The 23,836-nt window shown below is 33.1% G+C and overlaps 2 protein-coding genes across 5 annotated transcripts in view; one reads left to right on the top strand and one right to left on the bottom strand.

Annotated features, from left to right (window-relative positions):
* LOC148300626 (cytochrome P450 9e2-like) overlaps window positions 1-23,836 on the top strand; it is a 229,083-nt gene that overhangs the window by 72,788 nt on the left and 132,459 nt on the right. The gene's annotated exons all lie outside the window — the stretch shown is intronic.
* The window catches only part of Atg18a (Autophagy-related 18a), a 46,328-nt gene that overhangs the window by 15,622 nt on the left and 6,870 nt on the right, over window positions 1-23,836 (bottom strand). For all 3 annotated transcript variants that reach the window (XM_088274519.1, XM_088274520.1, XM_088274521.1), the window contains exon 2: window positions 21,148-21,309. In XM_088274519.1, the coding sequence (XP_088130645.1) occupies window positions 21,148-21,309 (162 nt within the window). The remainder of the gene's footprint in view (window positions 1-21,147; window positions 21,310-23,836) is intronic.

Genomic DNA, 23,836 nt, shown 5'->3' with positions numbered 1-23,836 from the left:
AATATTTATTGTTTTTTTTTTTTAATTTTTTTAACATAAAATTCAAGTACGTAAAATGTTACCTGGATTTAGAGAAAAATAAGTTGCGACTTAACGAATGCCTGGCCTTAAGTAAGTGGATACAAGTCTTGTATAGCCAGTTAGGCACCGCTTTATTAGAAGGATATAAATTTGAAGAGCCTTGAATTTTTATTTAACGCTCGCAATCTATCCACTTTTAATCTAAGTTTTACTTAGCAAATACCACTATTTCTTAAAATCTATTGTGACACGTGTTTCGATGCATTCCGCATCATTTTCACTCTAGCTTCACATACGGTGATTGAAAATGTGTCACAATATATTTTAAGAAATAGTTGTATTTACTAAGTAAAACGTAAATTGAAAACAAATGTTTGTTATTAGATTTTAACAATCTGTTAACCCCAGTATTTCCTTTAACGATAATACAACAAATTAAATGCTGTAAATCTACATACAATACGCATAAAATATTTGATAGCCAAATTAAGTCATTAAAATGCGTAAGTCAAATATTTTTATTGAATCAAACAAACAAAAAAAGTGTGATAAGCCCACGTTCTTTGTTGATACATGGTTGCGGAATGGTTTATGAGGTGGTAGAATTTATTTTATGATACGTAATACGTAAAATCTCATTAATTGATTCGGCAGCCATTTTGTGGTAAAATCTTCCGTAAAATCCATTTTCAATTTAAGTTTTACTTAGAAAATACCACATCGAAACTCGTGCCACAATAGATTTGAATAAATTGTGGTATTTGCTGCGTAAAACTTTAAAAAAATAATAATAAAACAATGCGTTTAATTAATTGTCCTTTCTATATCTCAAGTGACCATTCGTAATTTACGATATTTTCGTAAAGGTTGTTTGTTACCTTATGTGTTTGCCTTATGTTGTTGTTACCTATGTTTAGAAATTCGAATAATTTTCGGTGGGTGATTGAGCAACGCAAACACCGTTTGATTTTATTTTTATCGCGTGGAATTAATGAAAAATAATACAAGAAATAATGCTACTCTGTAGCTCATAAAAAAATATCGATGTTTAGACTAAAACGCAAATATTCAAATATCGCTGACAATGAAATCAATTAAAATATGTAAATATTTTTCCAAGATGGGAGATAAAAAGACAGCATTATCACCATTATCAGAATAGTGATTCAAAATTATTAAAAAATCACGCAGTTGCTATTGTTGCTGAAAAAGCTGATATTCCACACCACAGAGATATCGTTTTTGGCGGTCATGGATTCGGTATAAATAACCAGAAGCGGTTTTGACGGTGAGCGCAACGATTTTCCTTGTCCAAACATTTTGGCCATGCACACAAAGTCATTCTACTGATGCAACCGAACTGTGAGGGCTAACAATGATGACGTACCTTCCAAGCAAATACATAAATATTCTAATGTTCACGTTACAGCCAGATGTGCACACACTCTGATTGAATCCATACGTTATCGCACGATAAAATAAATGAATACATACAGCGCACTTTCAATAAGGCACGAATCGGCAGTAAAATTGTGTTTTTCCGTCTTTCTTTATCGCTTATTTGATTTAATGTGTAGTTGAGGATAAAACTGGTTTGAATACATACCGATAAGTATGTACGTGATCGTTGCATTTATGGTTATATTAATCTAAGCAAGTGTAAAACCATAATGTTATTATTACGTGTATCTAAATAAATTTTGCTTCCGATCTAGACTTGTAAACAACGAAATCGTGAGTAATGGCAATTTGAAAGATATAATAAGCGGAAAATGTTGAAAACTTTAGTTTTTTTGGTAGAACAAGGCTAATGGCACTAGGTGAGAGCAATATGGAGGATATAGGAAGAAAAATAAGATAACTAGAAGAAATCAAATAGAGGATACTAGAAGAAAAAATGTGAAACATAAGATGAGATAATAATGCGGAGGCAATAAGGATCTGGAAAAGACAACTTGGACGATGTTAGGAGAACACCGTGACAAAGCTCAGAATTAGGATCTTTCCTGATATAAAGTACAGGAGAAAATAATAAAAAAAGGCCATTAGGAAATACATGTGTAAAGGACATAGCAATAGTTAAAAAACGAAATAGAAATAATAAATATTATTATTGCCAATAACTATGTATTCACAGTGTTATTAGCGTGAAATAATTCAAGTAATACAACACAGAGGGCATTAGACACATAGACTCCCTATGTCCTCTACATTTCTGTTTCAGAAACGACGTAGAGGACGTAGAGTTTGAGAAAGAACCAAAAAAACAATGAATAACCATCTGCTCACAACGTTTTCGGTATACAATCTAAAAACATAAGAGTACTGATACCGACACATGTGGACGCATGTCGAATTACCAGACGTTTTGGCGTCAACGGACTACGTTCTACGCAGTCAGTAATATCGTTATCATTAATAATGACATTTGACGCCGATTAAACAAAAAATGTAGCGAATCAAACAACGGCTGAACGAGGTTACGATCCGCGACAGACTGTTGACACAGTCTTTCAACAGACGTTACTTTAGGACAGAAGAAATAGAAAAACAACAATATTGTTTACATCGCCCGGTACAAATTCAATTCTTCGCAAAAATAATAATTTCACCGAATTGGGGACAACGTACTGCGAAATATATTTAAAATTTTAAATAGACCACGATATCTCATGTACGCCAGTCATAATATGCATTCGAAATTGCATTAATCAAATGCACCAATTATTCTTTAGTCATCATTAGGAGGATTATTGAGATACATAATTGGCTAACATATGGATTCGAGACATTTACCCTAACAAAACGAATCATATATTTAAAAAAAAAAACTCCGGGTAACACAAAGAGCAATGGAGAGAAGGATGCTAAACATAACCTTAGGGATCGAAAAATGAATGTTTGGATAAGGGAAAAGACCAAATTAACAGATGTGGCTCAAAGAATCGCGGAACAAAAGTGGAACTGGGCAGGTTATGTGGCACTTATGTCTGAGGGTAGATGGACAAAAAAAGGTGCTTGACTGGAGGCCTAGAACAAGATGCGTGATGGGTGGGTAGACCCCAGACAAGATGACATTAAAAAAGTGGTATGATGACATTAAAAAAGTGGTGGGCCTGCAGTGGAAGAGAGTCGCGTCCAACAGAGAACTGTGGAAGTCCAAGAGGAAGGCCTTTGTTCAATACTGGACACAAGAAGAACGCTGAAGTAAGTTATAATAAGCTAATTCTTACTTTTCGTCCAGTCGAAAATATCGATCATAGAGAAAAAATACAATAAAATTTGTATAGATATCTCAACAGAGATAAATAAGTCCGTGAAATTACATAGCTTATTATCTGTCATTGGCTGGTTTAAGTGATCACTTTTAAATCCACTGGAAATATTAATAACTAAAATTGTAGACAATTGAACGTTAGTTTGGTTACTATCATTTTCTGCCTAGAGTAGAAAATAGTTCTGAAAATTTCGATCGAAACTATCAATGACCCTCGCCAACGATTACAAAAGAAAAATTACACCAATTAATCAGTGCAATTTCGAAAAAAAATTACCGTACATACATACCGACTGGCCATGATTCTAAAATATACTTAGTTACACACATTTTATCTACTGCGTATAAACATGGAAAATAAATAATTTAATTATATTATCAAATTATGCAAACGAGATGTTGTGCAATAAACTTTAATAAAATATGAAATCATCAAGAGAAAATCAGTAAAAGTATGTATAATAAACCGCAGTAAATACTAAATGCATCTGCTAATTATAATATAGAAATAGAAAATGTAATCAGCGAAATTAAATACGAGTTCATAATGCAATCGCGATAAGATTCATCGAATAAAGGGCATTGATGATACAAAGAAATAAGGAGAATAATTTTGAGCATCAGAATTAAGATAATGATGGTGCATTTTATTTGGGCTGGTAAAAAAAATCAATGACTTTATAACAGTAATTTTTTTAAATGTAAAAATACCTTTGTGCTTTGGAGTCATTTTCAAAATAACGTTTTTCTCATGGAGTAATTTTTTTATTGATGATTATTCTGTACTAGCTGTACCTGGCCACCGGGAGCGTGCATTCCATATAGGCAGAAAAGCAGTGCCTATCCTAACTTACCCGCGTTACATATAAAAACGCAACCAGTACCTACCCTACCTAACTAAGTAGTACCTAGCTTACCTTACTGCCTACCTCTGCTGCCTACAACTCGTACATATATCATAAATCTCATGACGCTCTATGTTTGAGTTCACGGGAGCCATCTATGTTTGGTTTGAGAAAGCTTTTATTTAGTAGAGACCCTATGCGAGATCCTAACCGGATTATTTAAACTACTGGGAGACGCCGGAAAACATGTAAAAAAAATTATGCAGCTCATAATTTGACCAGCTGTTCTTTAGGATTATCGACCCTCGGTTGTGGGTGGGGATTTTAATATTCGCCACGATTTCACGGTCCATGGGATATTGTCAGAACTACTAACATTCAGAGGTTACGAGGTCGCTAGTAGTGCCGCCGCATTGTACAATTTCGACGTTTCATATCACGATTTCGCAAAACATCTGCAAGCCTTGGACGTGGAAACGTGCCATAGATCTATTAAATGCATTTAATATAATAATTCGCGATTAAATTCTTCTTCTCATATACTAATCCAAGGAATTTGTTTGAATTATTTGCAAAATTTATAGTTCAGTCAGCCTTGTATATATCAGCATACATAATATTATATCCGATATCCTATATTTCTATACTAGTAAATATACATAAAAGAAAACGTCAGATATTGTCCAAAGTGAAATAGCATATCGAAACTAACATGGGCGATCGATTTAAAAAAAAAGACGAATTAACTAACGACTTTAAAAAAAGAAGCCGTTACATTATTCGGTTATTGCATTCGATCGTTTAAAGCTAATCGAGCCAATCAATGGACAGCTTTAGTTGCGTATTTGTAGTTCCACATATATACATTCATACAATTCGACATCCAAAACTTAGGCTGTAAAGAACTATGAACCGAGAAAAAGCAACGAATACCTGAAAGTGACCGAAAAAGTAACGGTTATCCATTAATCACATCTCTACTATGAAGTAAAATAACATTTGAAAAAATCCTACTAAACTAAAAGCTTTCTCAAACCAAACAAAGATGGTTCCCGTGTACTCAAACATTAAGTGTCAAACGTCGTGAGATTTATGATAAACTATATGTATGAGTTCCAAAAATTTGAGTAATTTGGTTGTCAATCATGGGTGGTAGAATGGTGAATGTTACACGTGTGTAAAGTGACTTTACCGACTCTCGAAAGGACATAAGCCCTGTAAATACCCAGACATCCATATTCTTCTTCATCTGTGTATGTTGAGATGTCAGAATGGAAAAATAACGCGTTACCGATCGAGAGTAAACGTTCGTTAAAAATGAAAAGAGTTTATTTTCGTTCGCAAGATCTATATTCATCCGAAGCCCGCGACAAGGTCAAGTCCACGGCGAATGGCCTGGCTCTATGACGAGCTCATTGCATAATTACAACGCGACAAAGATAAACAATTACAATAAGAAATGAATCAACATTGAAAAGAATACTTGTTATTTTTTCCCTTATCTGCGCCTAATGGTTGGGAGAGAACTGCATCTAATTGTGTAGCGTTGATTTTATATTATTCGAACAAAGACGGTTCAGGTGTCAGTTCAAAGGAAATACAAATGTATACATATCGACGCCTTAGCTATCGTGTTTTTTCTACGATCGCTAAATTGATTACTTATCAAAGAATAACTATTGAAAAGAAAAATATATATTTCTAAAAACAATGCCAAATTGAAGTCAAAGTTATCAAAAACGCTGTTTTTTCCCCTTTTAAAATCCACTATTTCGAGACGATTACGAAAATTTGATCCGAAACTAAGAGTTTCTTTCTATACCGGAGCCGGAAATGAGACGGGAGCTTTCAGAGAGTATATATGTATATTTGGTCATTAACTTCCTATATATTTTGCCTTTTTTAACCGTCCTGCCTTCAACAATTTCATTGATTCGGCAGTCCCTTTGTGGTAAAATCTATCCATTTTAATAGTAAAAACATTTTAATTTTTGAGGTACTTTTTTAATGCATTTCAGAAACTATTTGATAATTATACTTTAAAATTATTATTAAAACCTTCACTCGTTTCGACTGATTTTAGAAAATTAAAAAAAATCTTCTCAAAAACAGTTAGAGAAAGGGTGTTGCCCAATTCACTTACCGGGATTGAAAGTGTAAAATTCACATACAAGATTTCAGTGTAATAGTGAAATTTGTTTATATGGTCGCAGATAAAGTTAGTAGCTATGTTGTGGTATCGGGTATCTAATTAGAACAGATAAAGGTCGCAGTCATAACTAATGTTGCGTTTAATATTACTAATTATTATAATTATTGTTATTAAGATAACGTTATCATAGTTTTGAAAGAGTTCATGTTATTTCTAGTATAAAATAAGCACGTAGCCATATCATTCAGACTCCTAGATGTATAATTACTGAGATAACTTTTACTAACGGCAAGCCAAGTAAAATTCGAATATCGCAGAATCAAGTAGTTTATTCATTAATTCGGCAGTCATTTTTTCGTAAAATCTATTAATTTTTAATTTAAGTTTTACTTTGTAAATACCACTATTTCTTCCCATTGATAATGAATAAAATAATAATAATTAAATAAATAAATAAAAAATTGAAACAGCTCCTACCACCTCTTCGACCTACAACGTCCCAAGAACCCAACACTAAAATTAAGAATTAGCTTCACATACGGTGTTTGAAATTGATGCGGAATGCATCGAAACAACTATCGCAATAGATTTTATGAAATAATGACATTTACCTAGTAAAATTTAATCTAATCAAGTTAAAATAATAAGTTCGCGCCAAACGATCATAAGTTACATTTGATACGAAATAATAATTGCGAAGAGTGCAAGGAAAGTGAATATAAATATTACGTAGATCTGTGTTTTTTCTGTGAAATTCTATAAAATAAATGCCATTTCTACCAATGATTTTTTATACTACCTTTGTTGTGTCTCATAATACTAGTTTTTTTAGTGTTTTATACACAAAGGAGAGATAACTTGTTGCTTGTTGCTAAGTAATATTTTTTATACCTATGTGTTTACTAATATATTATACATGAACGTATTCATATGTCCGAACGACATTCGCCTTATAGTGTGCGATGGATATCTATGTATATGTGCAATATTATAGATACACTAAACCAGGAATAGTCAATCGATAAAACTTTTATTTTTATCAAGTTTACAATAAATATACATAAAATAAAAACTTATATTTTTTTGACATCTCAACATAGATAATGAAGAATATGGAAATGTGGGCATTTACATAGTCATAAGGCTGCCTGGTTTAAGTCAAATGAGGTAAAAAAATAGATAATAATCATTATTCTCAATATTATTAATATTTAAAGCTTTTACTTTGTGGTAACTCATTTTTCTATTTTTTTTTACAAAAATGTTAGTAATATTAGTATAAATCCACTCACCGTGATTTTTATGTCTACCGGTTTCGAGACGTACCCGCATCTTCGTCAGGACAATCATGCTGTTGTAACAATAACAACAAATTTGGATAATTTATATAGCGCCATTTTCGTAAAATACTACCTCAAGGTCGTTGTAGTGATTGTCCTGACGAAGAGACAGGAACGTCTCGAAACCGGTAGAAATAAAAATCTCGGTGAGAGGTTATATGCTAATATTACTAACATTTTTAGAAGAATGATTTTATACGGACGCTGGCTGCAGGTAAAGTATCCCTGAAATTGTGCAATTAAATTTCAAGGTTAAGAGAACAAGGCATCGAGCCAAATCTCTGCGCTCAAACTGTCACACCGTTTTCCACTCCGACCCACAGCGGACGACGGCTGGGAACAGCGAAACATCCAAACAATATTTCTTGACAGAACTCTGTTTTTTTCCATCGATTTCACGCGATAAAAATAAAATCAAAAGGTGTTTGCGTTGCTCAATCACTCACCGAAAGTTATTAGAATTTTTATGTTACCTTTACGAAAATATCGTAAATTACGAATGGCACTTGAAATATAGAAAAGACAATTATAAAACGAAGTTTTAATTTATTTTTAATTTCAGTTTTACTAAGTAAATACCACTATTTCTTCAAATCTATTGTGAAACGTGTTTCGATGCGTTCCGCATCATTTTCAAACACCGACGTGAAGCTTATCCTAAATTTTATATTTTAGATCTCAAGAAATAGCGGTATTTACATGAAACTTAAATTAAAAATGTATACATTTCACCACAAAGTGACTGCCGAATCAATTAATGAAATTAAAGCAAGTTTTGTCTTATAACATCTTTTAACACCATTATCTACAGGTACTGACAATATTATTTTATTTTAAATTAAGAGAATTTAATTTAGCCTTTCTATAATATTATTACAAAGGGTAATTTAAGAATATAAAAAACACATATATTGAGGTTTTTAAATGATTATCCAGAAATAAAATTTAAAAGGGATTTTTTATGGGATTTTATACACAACACTGTATTCCATAAGAAATAACTTATTGTATAAAAATGAATAAATTATAACCGCAAATCTTGCCAAAAAATTTAACAAAATATATTTCGATCTATAAATCAGCGAGATTGAAGTTTCTACAAGGCAAGGCTATGTATTTTTGGAGGATATTAATTTAATTAAAAGCTTCCTGTCAACTCAGGTTATTAATAATTTTACACGAGTTTTTTTTTTAAAATATGCAATAAAGGATTTATTGATCTCTGAAATAATTTTTATTAATTTATTTTCATCACAATTTATTATTTTTAATTAAATTAAGATGCAAACAATTTTATACCATTTTTAGAGCAACTTCTGACTGAATCTATTTTAAAAGTTCATTCTCAGTTATTACTGCTTGCAACATTTCTAGATTAATTAAGTTCAAACGGAATAAACATAAGATAATAAAATAATCATGTGATTTAGAGTGTTTTTTTCTTTTTTTTTTAAAAGAGAAATATTTGTGTTAATAATAAATTTACAGAAATATTTCAATTTCATACTATTTCTGTGAGCCTAAGCGGCTCATTATTACAAATAGGTATCAAATTATGGTAGAGTGGGTTCGAACTGAGAAACTCTGACTTAAGAATCCGCGACATTAACCACGGGACCACAACCCGACACATCTTTATAAGTAGGTATACATATGTATTTCAATGTTTATGCTATGCTTTTACATGTTTCTGTAAGTTTGTTGTGTTCTCATCTAATTGATGAAAAACATTTAAACGATTGTATTGCACTATATTTCATTTCATGTTGTGTTTTTGATTGTTGGCAAACCATAAATTAATAAATAAATTTCTTAAAACATAAAAACGCTCAAAATGAGTGTTAACGCAGATACGACAGTCAGTCAGTAGAGCGACGGTATGTGGTAAAGAGGAATAATGTACGTATTATTCGTGTATTCTGGATTAAATCCAAAGCAGAGAGCTAAAGCCAAAGGCGGTCACGTGCCGCTGTTATTATTAGCGAGACCAGCTGATTCCTCAGGTGTTACGCAAGTTGTATCGCTTCAATCTCTACTTAGTATGGTCGGTGACGTCAGCCGCGCAAGACGAATGGAGGCTGTCCCGTTCGGAAGGCGAGAGACGGTTCTTAAAAGAATGTGTTTATTGTCATTGCGTTTTACTTTTATCTGAGAATTTTATGGGAATTTCAATTCATTAATTTTTTTTTTAAACATTTAAATGTATTATTTTTCGACATGTCAACATAGATTAAGAATATTTAGGTCTGGGCATTTACGGGGCTTATGACCGTCATAGGCATATTAAGTAACCACTATTTTACACACGTGTTACATTTACCAATTCTACCCATGATTGACAACCACACTACTCAAATTTTGGAAGTTCTACATATATAATCCAATTTCGAAACATTGCGCTTGAATCACTAGAATTTCGCTAGTTTCTGCTCAATAAAAAGCTTCTCTCGTCTCACCAATAGATCTCATCTATTTGAAACCATATCATTATTTTGAGGAAAAACTTATTTTGTCGTGCTTTATTTTATTTTACTTGGGAATTTTTTAGTTTTTCTTTTGGAATTTAAAATGTTTTAAATGGATCATTTAATGGTTTTCAAAAACATCCTAACTTTCTACGTTACGCCTTGGTATGGTATTTATAGCGCAGGGATAAAAACACACACGGGTTGATGATATGTAATAATAACTTTGGGATGAAAAAAAAACTATCGAAAATAGAGGTAGGCAAGTCTGGCGGCTAAGTGTGTTTTACATCTCTGAGTTTTCGGGGGCGTTGAGAAAGGTAGAGGAAAAATAGCATAAAAAATACTTTTAAAAAATAAATATAAATATAAAATTTTAATGTAGGTATTAATTATCTCTTAAAACTATTGCGTAAAAATGTGTCAAATGGATGGGCGATTGAATAAAAAAAAGGCTTAAAAGAAGCCGTTACTTGTTTTGGTTTCTGGTTTCACTAAATCGAAGGCGGTCATTGTACAAATTTTTTTGCGTTTTGCGTATTTCTAGCTCCTAATATATTTGACATAAAAAGTTGGCATTTTGCAAAATTTTACTTTGTTATTAATAAACGTTACTCGCGTTATTTACATTTGTTGTAAAGACCCTCATTCTTTAGCTTAAACTTTTTATTTTTATTTTTAGCAATAATTCAATTAAAAACAAAAAATATATATATTTTTCAAAGTCGATCCGGAGACAAAAGATGATATCCCATGTTTTTTAAAATTTTTAATGTGTGGTAAAAGGATCACTTGGCGCCTTTTGCTTTCTGTGCCGGACAGAAATCTGACATTTTTTTTCTCCATACAACCATGGCCAGCCTAATACACATTCCAAAAAATTCAGTGCAAAGGGTTAACACATCGATAACTACATTTGACACACTAAGAGATCTGTACTTTATTTCTGGCGCTTAATTCATCAAATTCATTAATTTGTTTGTTGGACCACGTGCTTATGATTGACATTACACTGACAAATTAATTTTAAGTCTTGAAGGCGAAGTACTCTTGTCGCCGTATCGAGTTCTTTATCACAATATCAAATGTGAAATCACTTACCAAGGTCATGGCAATGACCTATAAATGCTCAATGTACCTACGCTACATAATACACACCGAGGTACACAATATATACACTACCGAAACATTGATTAAACAGACTAACAGACGCAAGCAGCAGAAAAGTTCGCTCGTTGTTCGGGCTCTAACCGATTGAAGTATGTAATGCGGAAATAAAATGAATAACTTTCTGAAGTTAGGAAATAACGTTTTTAATAAGAGTTTTTGATGCAAGATTGTTATTTATATTTAAAATATAACAAAATAGTAAATTACAAATGAAAGGTATCAAACGAAAATAAAATTTCCACACTTTTCGTTACAATATTTGCCGTCGATATTTTAGGATGTTTCGTAAAAACATGTTCTATTTTTGATGATGTATTGGATGAGGAACAAAAATTTTAACCACTGTAGAAAAATTAGTTCATGAAATAATTTATGCATTTAATTTTTATTTTCACCCATAAAATTATAAGAAAACTAAATTTGGAGTCGAAAAAAGAGCGAATAAGTCAAGGGATATCGTTTAAAAATAAAAATATGTAGTTAAACTAACGAATGCTGAATGGTAGCGTTTTTTTTTTAAATTCCTATAATAATCGCAGAAAATAAACATACGTCGTGTAAGTGGTTCAAATTAATGGTTAATAAAAATACCCACATTGGCCGTTATTTATTGCCTGTTATCACGGTAACCCTATTTTTCAATGGAAACAAAGAGAAAATCATATCACAATAATATTCACACGCATACGCTTTATGTGAATATTGATGGTGTTTAAAGGTTAATTCAAATACATATATTGTAAAGTAAAATACTTTCAAATATTCTTTACAACCCCAATGCACCAAGATATCTTGCTGAAAATTTTATATACCTCTCAGATCATGGTCTATCACTTCGTTTTTCCCAAGAAAGAATACTTTCCATTACTCGCCATAACACATCATTCTTCGGAAATTCCTTTTCTATCCAAGCGGCCAGACTATCTTACCTCTTAAAATTACCTCTCCTTGTAAAAAATGCACCTTCTCTGATAACTTTTCAGAAACGTCTGAGACATAACATTACAATCCCAACTGTTCATCAAACCTCATCCCTTAGTTTTTCCCTTTATCTCTTCCCTAAACTCCCTTTTTCCTTCGCCTTCCTTATCATCATCAATTTTTAATTTTCATAAATATTTAATAAAAATATATAAAGTAGTTTCTTATAACCAATACAGCATTAATTTGTAATTTATGTTCAAGCACTATCTACCCTCTTATTGCAAACAGCTATAAAAGGTTTCAAACGTTTTGACCAATATCACTAGTCTGTTTTTGGTTGGTTGGAAGACATGGCCTTTTAGCAATAAGCCCGCCAATGTACATATTTCTTTTCTGTACATGAAGTTTAAATAAATAAATAAAGGGAATCATTGTCATCATTTCATTTCGCGAACTTGTGTATTTTAAAATGCAAAGAGAGGAGAATACATATTAATTGCTAGTCTGATTAAATTACTCGACTAGTATTACGTGGTACATGGTGATACAAGTAGTCAAGTATACCGCGGATAGTTACACAATACACAAGGTTAGCCGCGACCTGAGTTCAGAGTGGGCGAATCGTTTGACCCGAATCTAAGGGAACTCGTGGATCAAAGCATATAATAACTTTTTCTCAACCACATACAGTAAACCCCCCTATAACGTTGAGATAAGGACCGCGTTATAGGGGGTACCTGTTTTAACACGTTCATTGCTAGCTATAATTAGAAGATATTTAATGTCACGCTGAGAATATTAGGCTCTTCCAAAGTAAGTAAATAATATGTTAAATGAATTGAAATCAAGGTAAGAATACCGTCCGCACCCTTTTATGCCATTACAAATGCAGTAACTTCATCCCTGGTATAAGAGGACCGTTATCTTTTCAAGGGCGAGGGAATCAAAGCCATGTTTACACGAGCACATTTTTTTTACTGGAAAGAAACTTGTATTTTAATTTAATACCGACTCATTTTAATCATTTCCGGTGGTTAAAATGTAAATGTGCAATTTAAAACATTAACCACCTATAACGTTCCCTCCTATAACGCGGTATCTATCTCAATGTTATAGGGGGGTTTACAGTATTACCAATCTTATTGAACCTACTTGGTGTTCTGAAATCATTTCGTAACTTTAAGGGTGAATACTGATTTAAAATGTAACATTTTATTTCACTGTTAATATAATTTCTACATTAATTATATAAAACTAAAGCGCAGGATTAAGACAAAATAGTGCATTATTTTGCACAGTATACAAAAAAGAAATTAACGCGCGAGACGACACTGGAAAATAGGGCTAATAGGCCAACGACAGGTAATGGCATAACCGAACCTATGCAGAGGACCTCGATAGGCAACAAATGCTAATGTCAGTCTTGTCGCCTCAGGGCAGACGATCACGTACGGCGCCCTACTTGGGACACCAGTGAAGGCAGGCACCGCGACTCCTCGGCTAAATCCGACGGTGTAAAGTCACCAGGCACACGACATCGGGCCATCGGTGAAGGCATTTCGATTGCGCGATTATTTCGTAACTGATGGGCGCGTTCTGAAGTGAATGGACTGCATAGGAGATAAACAACAAAGGCGAGTGAAGAAAAAAATCAAATCGGTTACACTCTACGATAACGCGGCTGTCCAAACTAAAAATACAGTAAGGGTCATTTTTTGTAGTACGTTTTGTAGTAAGTAGATTCTGTTTTGAATAGTGAAAGCATTAACTTTATGGATCATATTGATATATTATTTCGAGAAAAAAAAAGACTTGTTTTGATCCACTCACATTGTTATTAACCAACTAGTTTCGGCAACAACCTGTTGCCCTCTTCAGGGTTTAATTTATGACTAAAATAGTCATATTTTTAGTCATAAATTAAACCCTGATGAGGGCAACAGGTTGTTGCCGAAAATAGTTGGTTAATAAAAATGTGAGTGGATCAAAACACAAAGTCTTTTTATTTCTTAAAATAATGTAAGTAGATTCTACTTAGTCCAAAAATGCAAAAAAAAAGTACTACAAAAAAATGTTCCTTACTGTGTTTTAAGTTTGGACAGCTGAACGTTCCGTGAATGGAATACTTTGCATTATTTTTTACATCTCAACATAGATGAAGAATCATAAGGAAGTCTGGGCATTTTCAGGGCTTACGACCGTCATATGCATATTCAGTAATCATTTACATACGTATAACATTCACTAATTCTACCCATGATTGACAATCACACTACTAAAATTTTTGAAACTTCTAGATATATTGATCAAAATGTAGCACAGTTTGCGTGAGTTCACTAGAAACATCTATGGTGGTATGAGGAAATTTTTACTACGCAGAGACTTTTTCATTTGTATATGAAGTCCGAATCCTGGAAAATATTCACGTAGGTACTTGAAAAACGCTTGCTGAAAACATCATTTACATTTTTTTAGCTTATAACTTGACCAGTACCTACACCCTTAAGAAAATATTTCCGATAGATCGCTCACTGCTTTCAAAAACGTCATAATATGACGTTGTTGAAAGCAGTGAGCGATATTATATTATATTGTATTATATCAAAAATCGTCAATTTTCAGTTGGGCATGTTTTTGGAATGCCCAGAAAATGCACTATATCCCAGCAAAATCGGCATATTTTTGACTTAATATTTACCCGCTACAGGACAGAAATTGTTGTTTTTGCATTTTGAAGAAAAGATAAAAGATACTACTCTAAATATTTTTCAAATGGAGAAAAAAACCTTCAGGTTTTGCCTAAAAATATCTGTTGCACAGTAAAAAGTTCAATAAGTGGCTTGATATTCATTTTTAATACGTTTCATTATATTCTTAAACTTTAAAAACGATCTCCTGAAAAACCAAGTTTTTTTATACATGACGTTGTTGAAAGGAGTGAGCGACATATTACCGATATGAGTAAAATATACATTTACCGCTCAATTACGAGTGATTCTACTAATTCGCACACTACCGTACATTTAAATAGTGTCAAGGTACTCTACATAGAGAACAGAATATTATCTTATCCCATGCAATAAATGAATATTTAGTAATGGATTTTCCCATATCGTTGCTTTCAAACAGTAAGCTTATGCACTTAACACCTATCCAAACTACACCGCGTTATTTACCATTGGTCGTTCACCTGAAAATGTCATTTTCCTTTTCGATAAACATGTCAAGAACAAGTCATTTGTGCCACCATTTAAACGACAGCCGCTCAAATTACAGAATGGCACCCAAAGTAAAATTACGATAATAAATTCCAACTATTGGAACTATAACGGACGTTTAATTGTCGTTGTGTCATTTAACCGGAATTATGAGAAAAACATTATGGTACCTACTTACCTACCTCCTGATATCTTATTATATCAGCTGTTTAATTAAGAAAAAAAACGTGTAAAAATTCATTTAACGAAAACATTTTGAACAATTGTTTTCGTTTAATTTATTATTCGAACAAATTGCGAACCCGGGTTCGCAAATAAAATCTTGGAAGTTAGAAAAAAACAAAGCCAAGATATTTACTGTAATAAAATCAAGGCAAGAAAACTCGGTCAAGTCTTGTAAAACTTCTAAGACTGTTTATAATGCATCGATTATTGCTGCATTATTTTTGCGAGTTTTCCTATTATACCTACCACTTGTTCTTCTAACCCTTATCCGCAGTCAATGGTGCATAGGACACTGCATCGTATTGACGCAGTGTTTTTTATCGTTACTTACATGAACGCAAGGCGATCACTCCTGCGCTACACGCACCAGTCCAGGGTAATATTGAATAAATATTAGAGTGTAAAATCACTAATATTTATTTTCACCCCCCCCCTGGGAATCGAACCCGGGACCTCCTTCACCGTACTAAACACGCTAACTATTACACTCGGAGGCGGACAAAACCACTTGTTGGCGGCGTAAACTCTTAATTACTATTTGGATTAAAAAATATTATTGATTACATTTCTTTTCAAACAATTGACATATTATATTTTCGGGCGTTTCCCTTATAAGTACTTGAAATAATATGCAAATGGAAGGATGTCTGATAAATAATTTATTTCAACCTATGTTGCCTTTAAAGTTAGTTATAATAAACGTTTTGTGTTGTCGCATGGAATATGTACAGAACTAACAATCTCCTTATCATTCATCGTTCGCTTTGTGTAATGCCACTTTAATAAGCACTCTAATTCGTGAATTAGCGGATTCGGAATAATCATTCCATCACCAGGTCATTATAATGAAATGATTACGGTCTGACATTTATACAGAAATTAAAATTAAAATTAACCGCCCTACACATACGAACGTACGTGATACGCGCGGTTTTTCTTCACCATTCCACGCTAACCCGTATGACCTACGCGCACGAGAAAAGATATCTGTTCCAAAAATATTTAATGCGTACCGGATACACTGACAAATTTGTCAGGTTTCATACCTGAAAATATTTTGTGACAACAAACGTTGTGATTTTTTTGCTTGTGTATAAAAAATATTTATGTTTTAATTTTGAAATCATTTTTTGATTTTTTGAGTCTACTAAGTCTACTAACTTAGTAGACTCAAAAAATCTGTGTTTGATTTAAAAATTACTACATAAATTAAAATGGAGTTCTACAAATTAAACGCCAAATTCATAAAAATATATTTAAAATATGCCTGAAAATAACCCGAAGGTAGGGAGGTTACGTAAAAAATTTCAATGATTTCTTATAAATATTACAGAATTTAAGACTTATTAAAATCAACATTTGAAGGACAATACAAATTTAAATGAGTCCTATTAATTTATAGCAAGGCGTGTCGTTAAATATTGTATTGTCGCTTTGTGTCGACCGAGCAGTGGCGAGCGTCGATAAACCGTACAAGAGAAAACAATGGCGGACTGAACAGTTGCTATGATATTCAATATCGGATACAGATTAACATTTGAAAGGAGTTTGTGAGTCAGTGCTCGGTAAAGGGGCTCTAGGATGGTTGGATCACATTGCCCTTGAGCAACGAGTATAGACAAGCGAATAATTGCAAACACAAAAACTATGTAGACATATTAATAACGAGTCGACGAATGTCCGGATAATGACTTCCAAGTCATTATGCGTTATTAACCACGTTCAGATTAAATACAGGGTGGCGAAAATAAAATTACCACATCGGAAGATGTTATAATTTTTGAAAATGGAGTAGTACGTCAATCATATTTGACATTTCACTCACTCCTTTCAACAACGTCATATATTAAAAAACTTGATTTTTCGGGAGATCGTTTTTAAAGTTTAAGAATACAATAAAATGTATTAATAAAAATATCAAGCCACTTATTGAACTTTTTACTATGCAACAGATCTTTTTAGATAAAACCTGAAGGTTTTTTCTCCATTTGAAAAATACTTAGTTCATTTAATAAAATAATTAAACAATACATTTTCTTCAAAATGCAAAAACAACACTTTCTGCTCTGTAGCGGGTAAATATTAAGTTAAAAATATGCCACTTTGCTGGGATATAGTACATTTTCTGGGCATTCCGAAAACAGGCACAACAGAAAATTTAAGATTTTTGATGTATGGCGTTGTTGAAAGGAGTGAGCGATTTGTGAACTAGACAGCCGCAGTATACAAACAGATTGATAAAACGGTCGCTAATGTGTATTAACACTGGCGGCAGCCACTTGACAGATGTCATCTTTTACACTTAACAGATAAAATGGTTAAGGTTCAAATAAAGATTTTCATCACTCAAAATGTTTTTTTTTTACTAAGTAAAAAAGTTATTCAAAAACAGAATAAGATGATAAATTTTGCGCCACTCTGAATTTGTTTGTATACTGCAGTTGTCTAGTTCAGTGTTACGCAAACTTTTTCTATTCAAGGTACACCTACCAAATTAAGAAATTTCAGAGGTGCATATTTACCATATTATGATTAATGCGAAGAAACGTGAGCACAAGTAATCAAAATTTGGAGCAATTGTGTTATTTTCACAAAACTAGACTTTTTCCGCGGCACACCAACTTATCACCACGGTACACCAGTGTGCCGCGGCACACACGCGCCGGAACAATGGTCTAGTTCACAAATGTTAAATATGATTGACGTACAACGCTATTTGCTAAAATTATAACATATACCGAGGGCGATTAATTTTGCGCCACCCTGTGCGTTCATATTAAATACACACACAAGTAGGCGGTCGAATGGATTAAAAACAGTCGATAATAGCGTACTAGGAACACTGGCGGTTGCAAGTACTTATTTTTGATAGAACTCAATTGGTCCAATTAATGCACACATAAATTAAGTACACTGCCCCGCTAATTACATTAATTAAACTAACAGAAAAATGGGTAAATATGAAAAGTTATTTTATTATTTATTGACATCTCAACATAGATGAAGGAGAATATGGAAGTCTGGGCATTTACGTCGCTTACGACCGTCATAGCCTGGTTTAAGTGATCACTTTACACACGTGTAACATTCACCAATTCTACCCATGATTGACAACCACCAACTCAAATTCTCGGAACTTCTATTTATTTATATACAATAGTAAATCACTTTCCTTGCACACATTATAAATTTTTATCACCGATGTCTGCAGGTCTTCTCTGCTATCGGCAAGAAGAACAGCATCGTAAGCATACAAAAGGCAATAAACAGTCAAATTGTTCATTCTAGCTCCAACAATTAAACCTTTCAGCTTTTTCATGCATTTATCCATGTATAGATTAAACAGCCAAGGCGACATTACACATCTCCGTTTGACACCTTTAGAGATGTTAAACCAGGATGAAAATGAACCATCCTCCCTAAAACATGCAGTGCTATCCTCGTAAAAGGCTACAAAATAAGTTTGCTGCTTACTCCATACTCAGATAACACCTTAAGGTGGGGACTGACCGGAGCATTTCGTTATAACGTCGTTCGCGGCGAGCATCCGACTTCGGATGGAGCACATGGAACGCTGTACTGACTATACGAATGCTCGCATCGTAACGTGTTACGTTACGACGAAATGATTCCCCACTTAACGTTTATTCCGATTTTTTTGCGTTTTGTTTTTACCTCATTTACGTAATGATGGCCTATGCCATCGGCGCTGGCCGAAATTAGGTGCTATGTAAAACAGACAGTGGTTTGAAGGTCATTTGCTCAGTATCAGGTTTTGGAATGGGGAAATCGTGAGATCGCCGTTCCTGCACTCTTCAGCACACAGCCTGTGGCGGCCTTGGGCCGCGCTTCCGCGTCACCAATTCAATGTCATAACACACATATTGTTTATTCGTATTACATAATGTAGGGATGTATATTATATGAGGAAACAATGGCTAGTTAGATCGCTAGAGGTCCTCAATTGAAGATATTAGGGCAAAATATATCAAGCTCATGTAGGTTAGTGTTAATTTCCTTCTTTTCTAGGAAAAGCTATTATATTAAAAGCTTATATTCCTTAAGCGATTATTTAATTTGTTGATTGAAAATATACATGGTCCATAATAGTCATAAGAGGATTCACAACATTTTTGGGTGTGTTCAAATCCTTGTCCACAAATTTAGGTTTCTCCACTTTATTTGTGTATTTGAACCTTTCGACATCTCAAAAAATCAGTAGTGTCAATCATGGGTAGAATGATAAATGTTACACGTTTGTAAAGTGATCACTTAACTATCCTTAGACAGGTCATAATCCCCTAAATACTTAGGATCCTATATTCTTCTCCATCTAAGTTGAGATGCTTAAATAATAGGATTCGCTACTGAACCAAACCTTGGTTTTATCACTCATTTTGCACTCAAACTTAAATTTCTTACAAAGAGACAAAGAACCGAATAAGTTCAAATAAACAGTAATAATAAAAACACGAAGAAAACGATCATAACCGGAGAACAAGTAATGGAAGTAGTTACGCATCAACAATAACAAACCCACCTACATAAACACGTACAGTGTCGTAATGATATTATTTTCGCAAACGTTCCACCATCCGCCATTCACAGTTGCCGAAAACACATCGTTCAAGGCACTGCTTGTTATGAAAACATCGATTCCACTCGTCTCACGATACAATGCTCACACACGGCGGTGGAGTGTGAAAAAATAAGCGCTATAAAGGCCATTCCACTGTACAAAGCGATACAAATCATTAACAACTCCAATGCCGAAAGATAGCGCGATCGAGAACGGGTGTAGCAAAGATAATCTTCTGTAATGTTTGCTCAAACAATCCACACAATTTTATTGCAAAACACAATCATTGAAATGAAACAATATTGAAAATAAATGTGCCAACTAAAGGGGTTAGAGATAAAATCCTTATCCTTAATACCACTTTAAAAAACACTACTTCGTGACTACCACAAAGTGAACGATGAATGACAAGGAGAGTGTTGTATTATTTATTTATTGATTTGGCGTTTAATTTGTAGAACTCCATTTTAATTTATGTATTAATTTTTAAATCAAACACAGATTTTTTGAGTCTACTAAGCTGTATTTTATTTTTAAAAAATACATAAAAATAAATATTATGACAATTGTTTTGCCTAGTTATGGCATTTTTAAACGAATGTCGAACGACATTCGTTTGAAAATGAAACAATTGTCACAATATTAATTTTTATGTGTTTTTCAATAAAATACAACTTAGAAGTCTCAAAAAATCTGTGTTTGATTTAAAAATTAATACATAAAGAGTGTTATATTACCATACCACAAAGTTAACTATGTTTTTAATATACAAAATGGATTAGAGATATTTTTTTAGTAGGTATACACACAGAAATCAAACTGGCGCTATCCATAGCGCGAGCGACGTTACGACGAAATGCTCCGGTCAGTCCCCACCTTTAGGTAGCTTTGACTGTAATTTGAAATTGTGTCGATGATAGACTAGACTCACCTCGGAGCGGAGAGTGTGACCACAGCAACCAGCGAGCTGCTGAAGAGCCGCTCCACCAAGTAGGTGTCCTCGCCCTTCTTGCTGCAATAGATTTCTTCCAGGGCATCGTCAGCTACCAACGAAAAGAGACGGTAACCTTCGCTGCTGCTTACAGCAAAAGAACTGAAATGACAATGAGACAAATTAATACGAGAAAATTGGTATTTTAATGTTTTTACTAATCTGTAGAATATATTTGTGGAGGTCCTCACCAAAAGGTTACATTTCCAATGTTGCAAATCTGTTCTGTGTACTGTACTCTATCGAAATCTTAATTAAAGCGACAAATCGTGACCAATCCTGTGTTGAACAACTATGAAATCATTAAATAGCACCAAAACGTAACAATTTTACAAGATAGAATTACTTGATTACTTAAAATCAGTTTTTAGTTAGTTATTTTTTATTCAGTTGCTGTTGTAATTGTAATATTTCTTTTAAAATTCGCTCAGCTTCCTTCCGTTCCTTTAACTTTTTGGTATCTCATTGAAACAACTCATGACACCACACTTGATGACACCACGAACTGTCCATTTTTTATTTCAATTAAAATATACAGTCTAATGCTATAAAAAAAGGAAATTTAACGTCTCTGTGTGGACCTCCACATTTGTTTTGTTATCAATCGGGTAAAAAATTAGAAAGCCGTAAATAATAGCGTTTAAAGATAACGCCCGTTTGTGATTTATCGTTATTTTTGGCAAGGCTACATTAATAATTTCGACAAGTGCAAAATTACAACTAACAGTTGCTAATTGAATAATCACAATTCCGTTAAATGTGCCCCAAATAGGAATTGAACAATATCCTGCTTAGTAAACGCCTCTATAAATATAATAGTAATAATAATATTTAAACACCGCGCAATCAGACGAGCTCCAGTGATGATAACGATTTACCCACAAAGTGCTCAGTTTATTGCACACCATTCACACGCACGCTCCAAATAATCCGGCGCTGATAATGCCAATGAATAAAATAATAATTATTGCTATCATTCGAGTAAATGTTGTATTTGGCGAGATCAAGGACCGCTAATTTTACTTATTTCATCTTATTACAATAGATTTCGCTTTATTGGGTCGCCGGCGCTGTTTTGAACTGTGAATAAAGATATTGAGAGAAGAGTGAATGCAGGAATAGAATAAATGGTGCTTCGAACAGAGTGATTGCTAATAAAATATGTCCATGGAAGCCAAACTGGCGGTTCACAACGGAGTGCTGGTACCGACACAGATGTATGGAATCGAAACATGTAACTGGCAAAGGAAGGATACAACCAGAGTAAACGCGGTTGAAATGCGTTCCTTTAGACAAATCGCTCACTCCTTTCAAATATCATAAATCAAAAATCGCCAATTTTCAGTTGTGCATGTTTTCGGAATGCCCATAAAATGTACTATATCCCAGCAAAAGAGGCATATTTTTAACTTAATATTTACCCGCTACGGGGCAGAAAGTGTTGTTTTTGCATTTTGAAGAAAGGGTATTGTTTAATTATTTTTTTTAAATATACTAAATATTTTTCAAATGGAGAAAAAACCTTCAGGTTTTACCTAAAAAGATGCGTTGTACAGTAAAAAGTTCAAAAAGTGGCTTGATATTTATTTTTTTAATTCATTGTATTATATTTTTAAACTTTAAAAACGTTCTCATGAAAAACCAAGTTTTTTGATTTAGGAAGTTCTTGAAAGGAGTGAGCGAAATGTGAGAAAAATGATTGTTTGACAGAATTAAAAACGAAGATATAAGAAACGAATGTAAGGCTGAACTAGGGATACTTGAAAATATTAAGAAGAGTTCTTTAAAGTGGTATGGACATGTGGAAGCGAATAGATGACGAGAAAATAACTAAGAAATTATATTTGGCAAATGTGAGCGGGACAACAGAATGAAGACGGTCGAAAAGACTTGCCACGATCGGATCAATCAAAATCTGAAATCTGGAATTGTCAAAAGTCTGCATAATTGGAGGGCATGTTTTACTAGATATATGGATGTGAAGGAATCTAGGATTAAACTGTAAAATTTATCCTTAGCTTCACATACGGTGTTTGAAAATGATGCGGAACGCATCGAAAAACGTGTCACAATAGATTTAATGAAATAGTGGTGTTTACCAAGTAAAACTTAACTAAAATAAACCATCGATATATGTATCGTGATGGTAATGGGAATTATTATAATAAATTACACCTATGTAGTTCACAAGTGCCCGTTGCAAGTGCAGCTAGCTCTAGTCGAGGAGACCCAGCAGTAAGTGTCGGCTCGTGTAGTGACGTATATATTGTACTGTAAGATTATGCGATGATTATATTATTCCGCGTCACGCATCTCGCAGAAAAACTACGGGCTGTCTAAATGACAAAACATTAGTAGTATGTATGCAAAAAAAAAAAAAAAAAATATATATATATATATATATATATATATATATATATATATATATATATATATATATATATATATATATATATATATATATATATATATATATATATATATATATATAATATATATATAATATAAATATACATACATATTTGATAACGTAATGTAAATGAAAGAAGACATCCCAATTTAGAATTCAAATTCTTTTATTAAAATTAAATAATTGGATTACTAAAATTCTCTCTTCGGTTTACAAATA

Source organism: Brachycentrus maculatus, unplaced genomic scaffold (genome assembly GCF_059751285.1).
Source record: "Brachycentrus maculatus isolate JH-2025_06_01 unplaced genomic scaffold, ASM5975128v1 h1tg000683l, whole genome shotgun sequence".
NCBI lineage: Eukaryota > Metazoa > Arthropoda > Insecta > Trichoptera > Brachycentridae > Brachycentrus > Brachycentrus maculatus.
The sequence above is the reverse complement of the archived record's forward strand: the minus strand, read 5'-3'. Positions and strand labels throughout refer to the sequence as shown.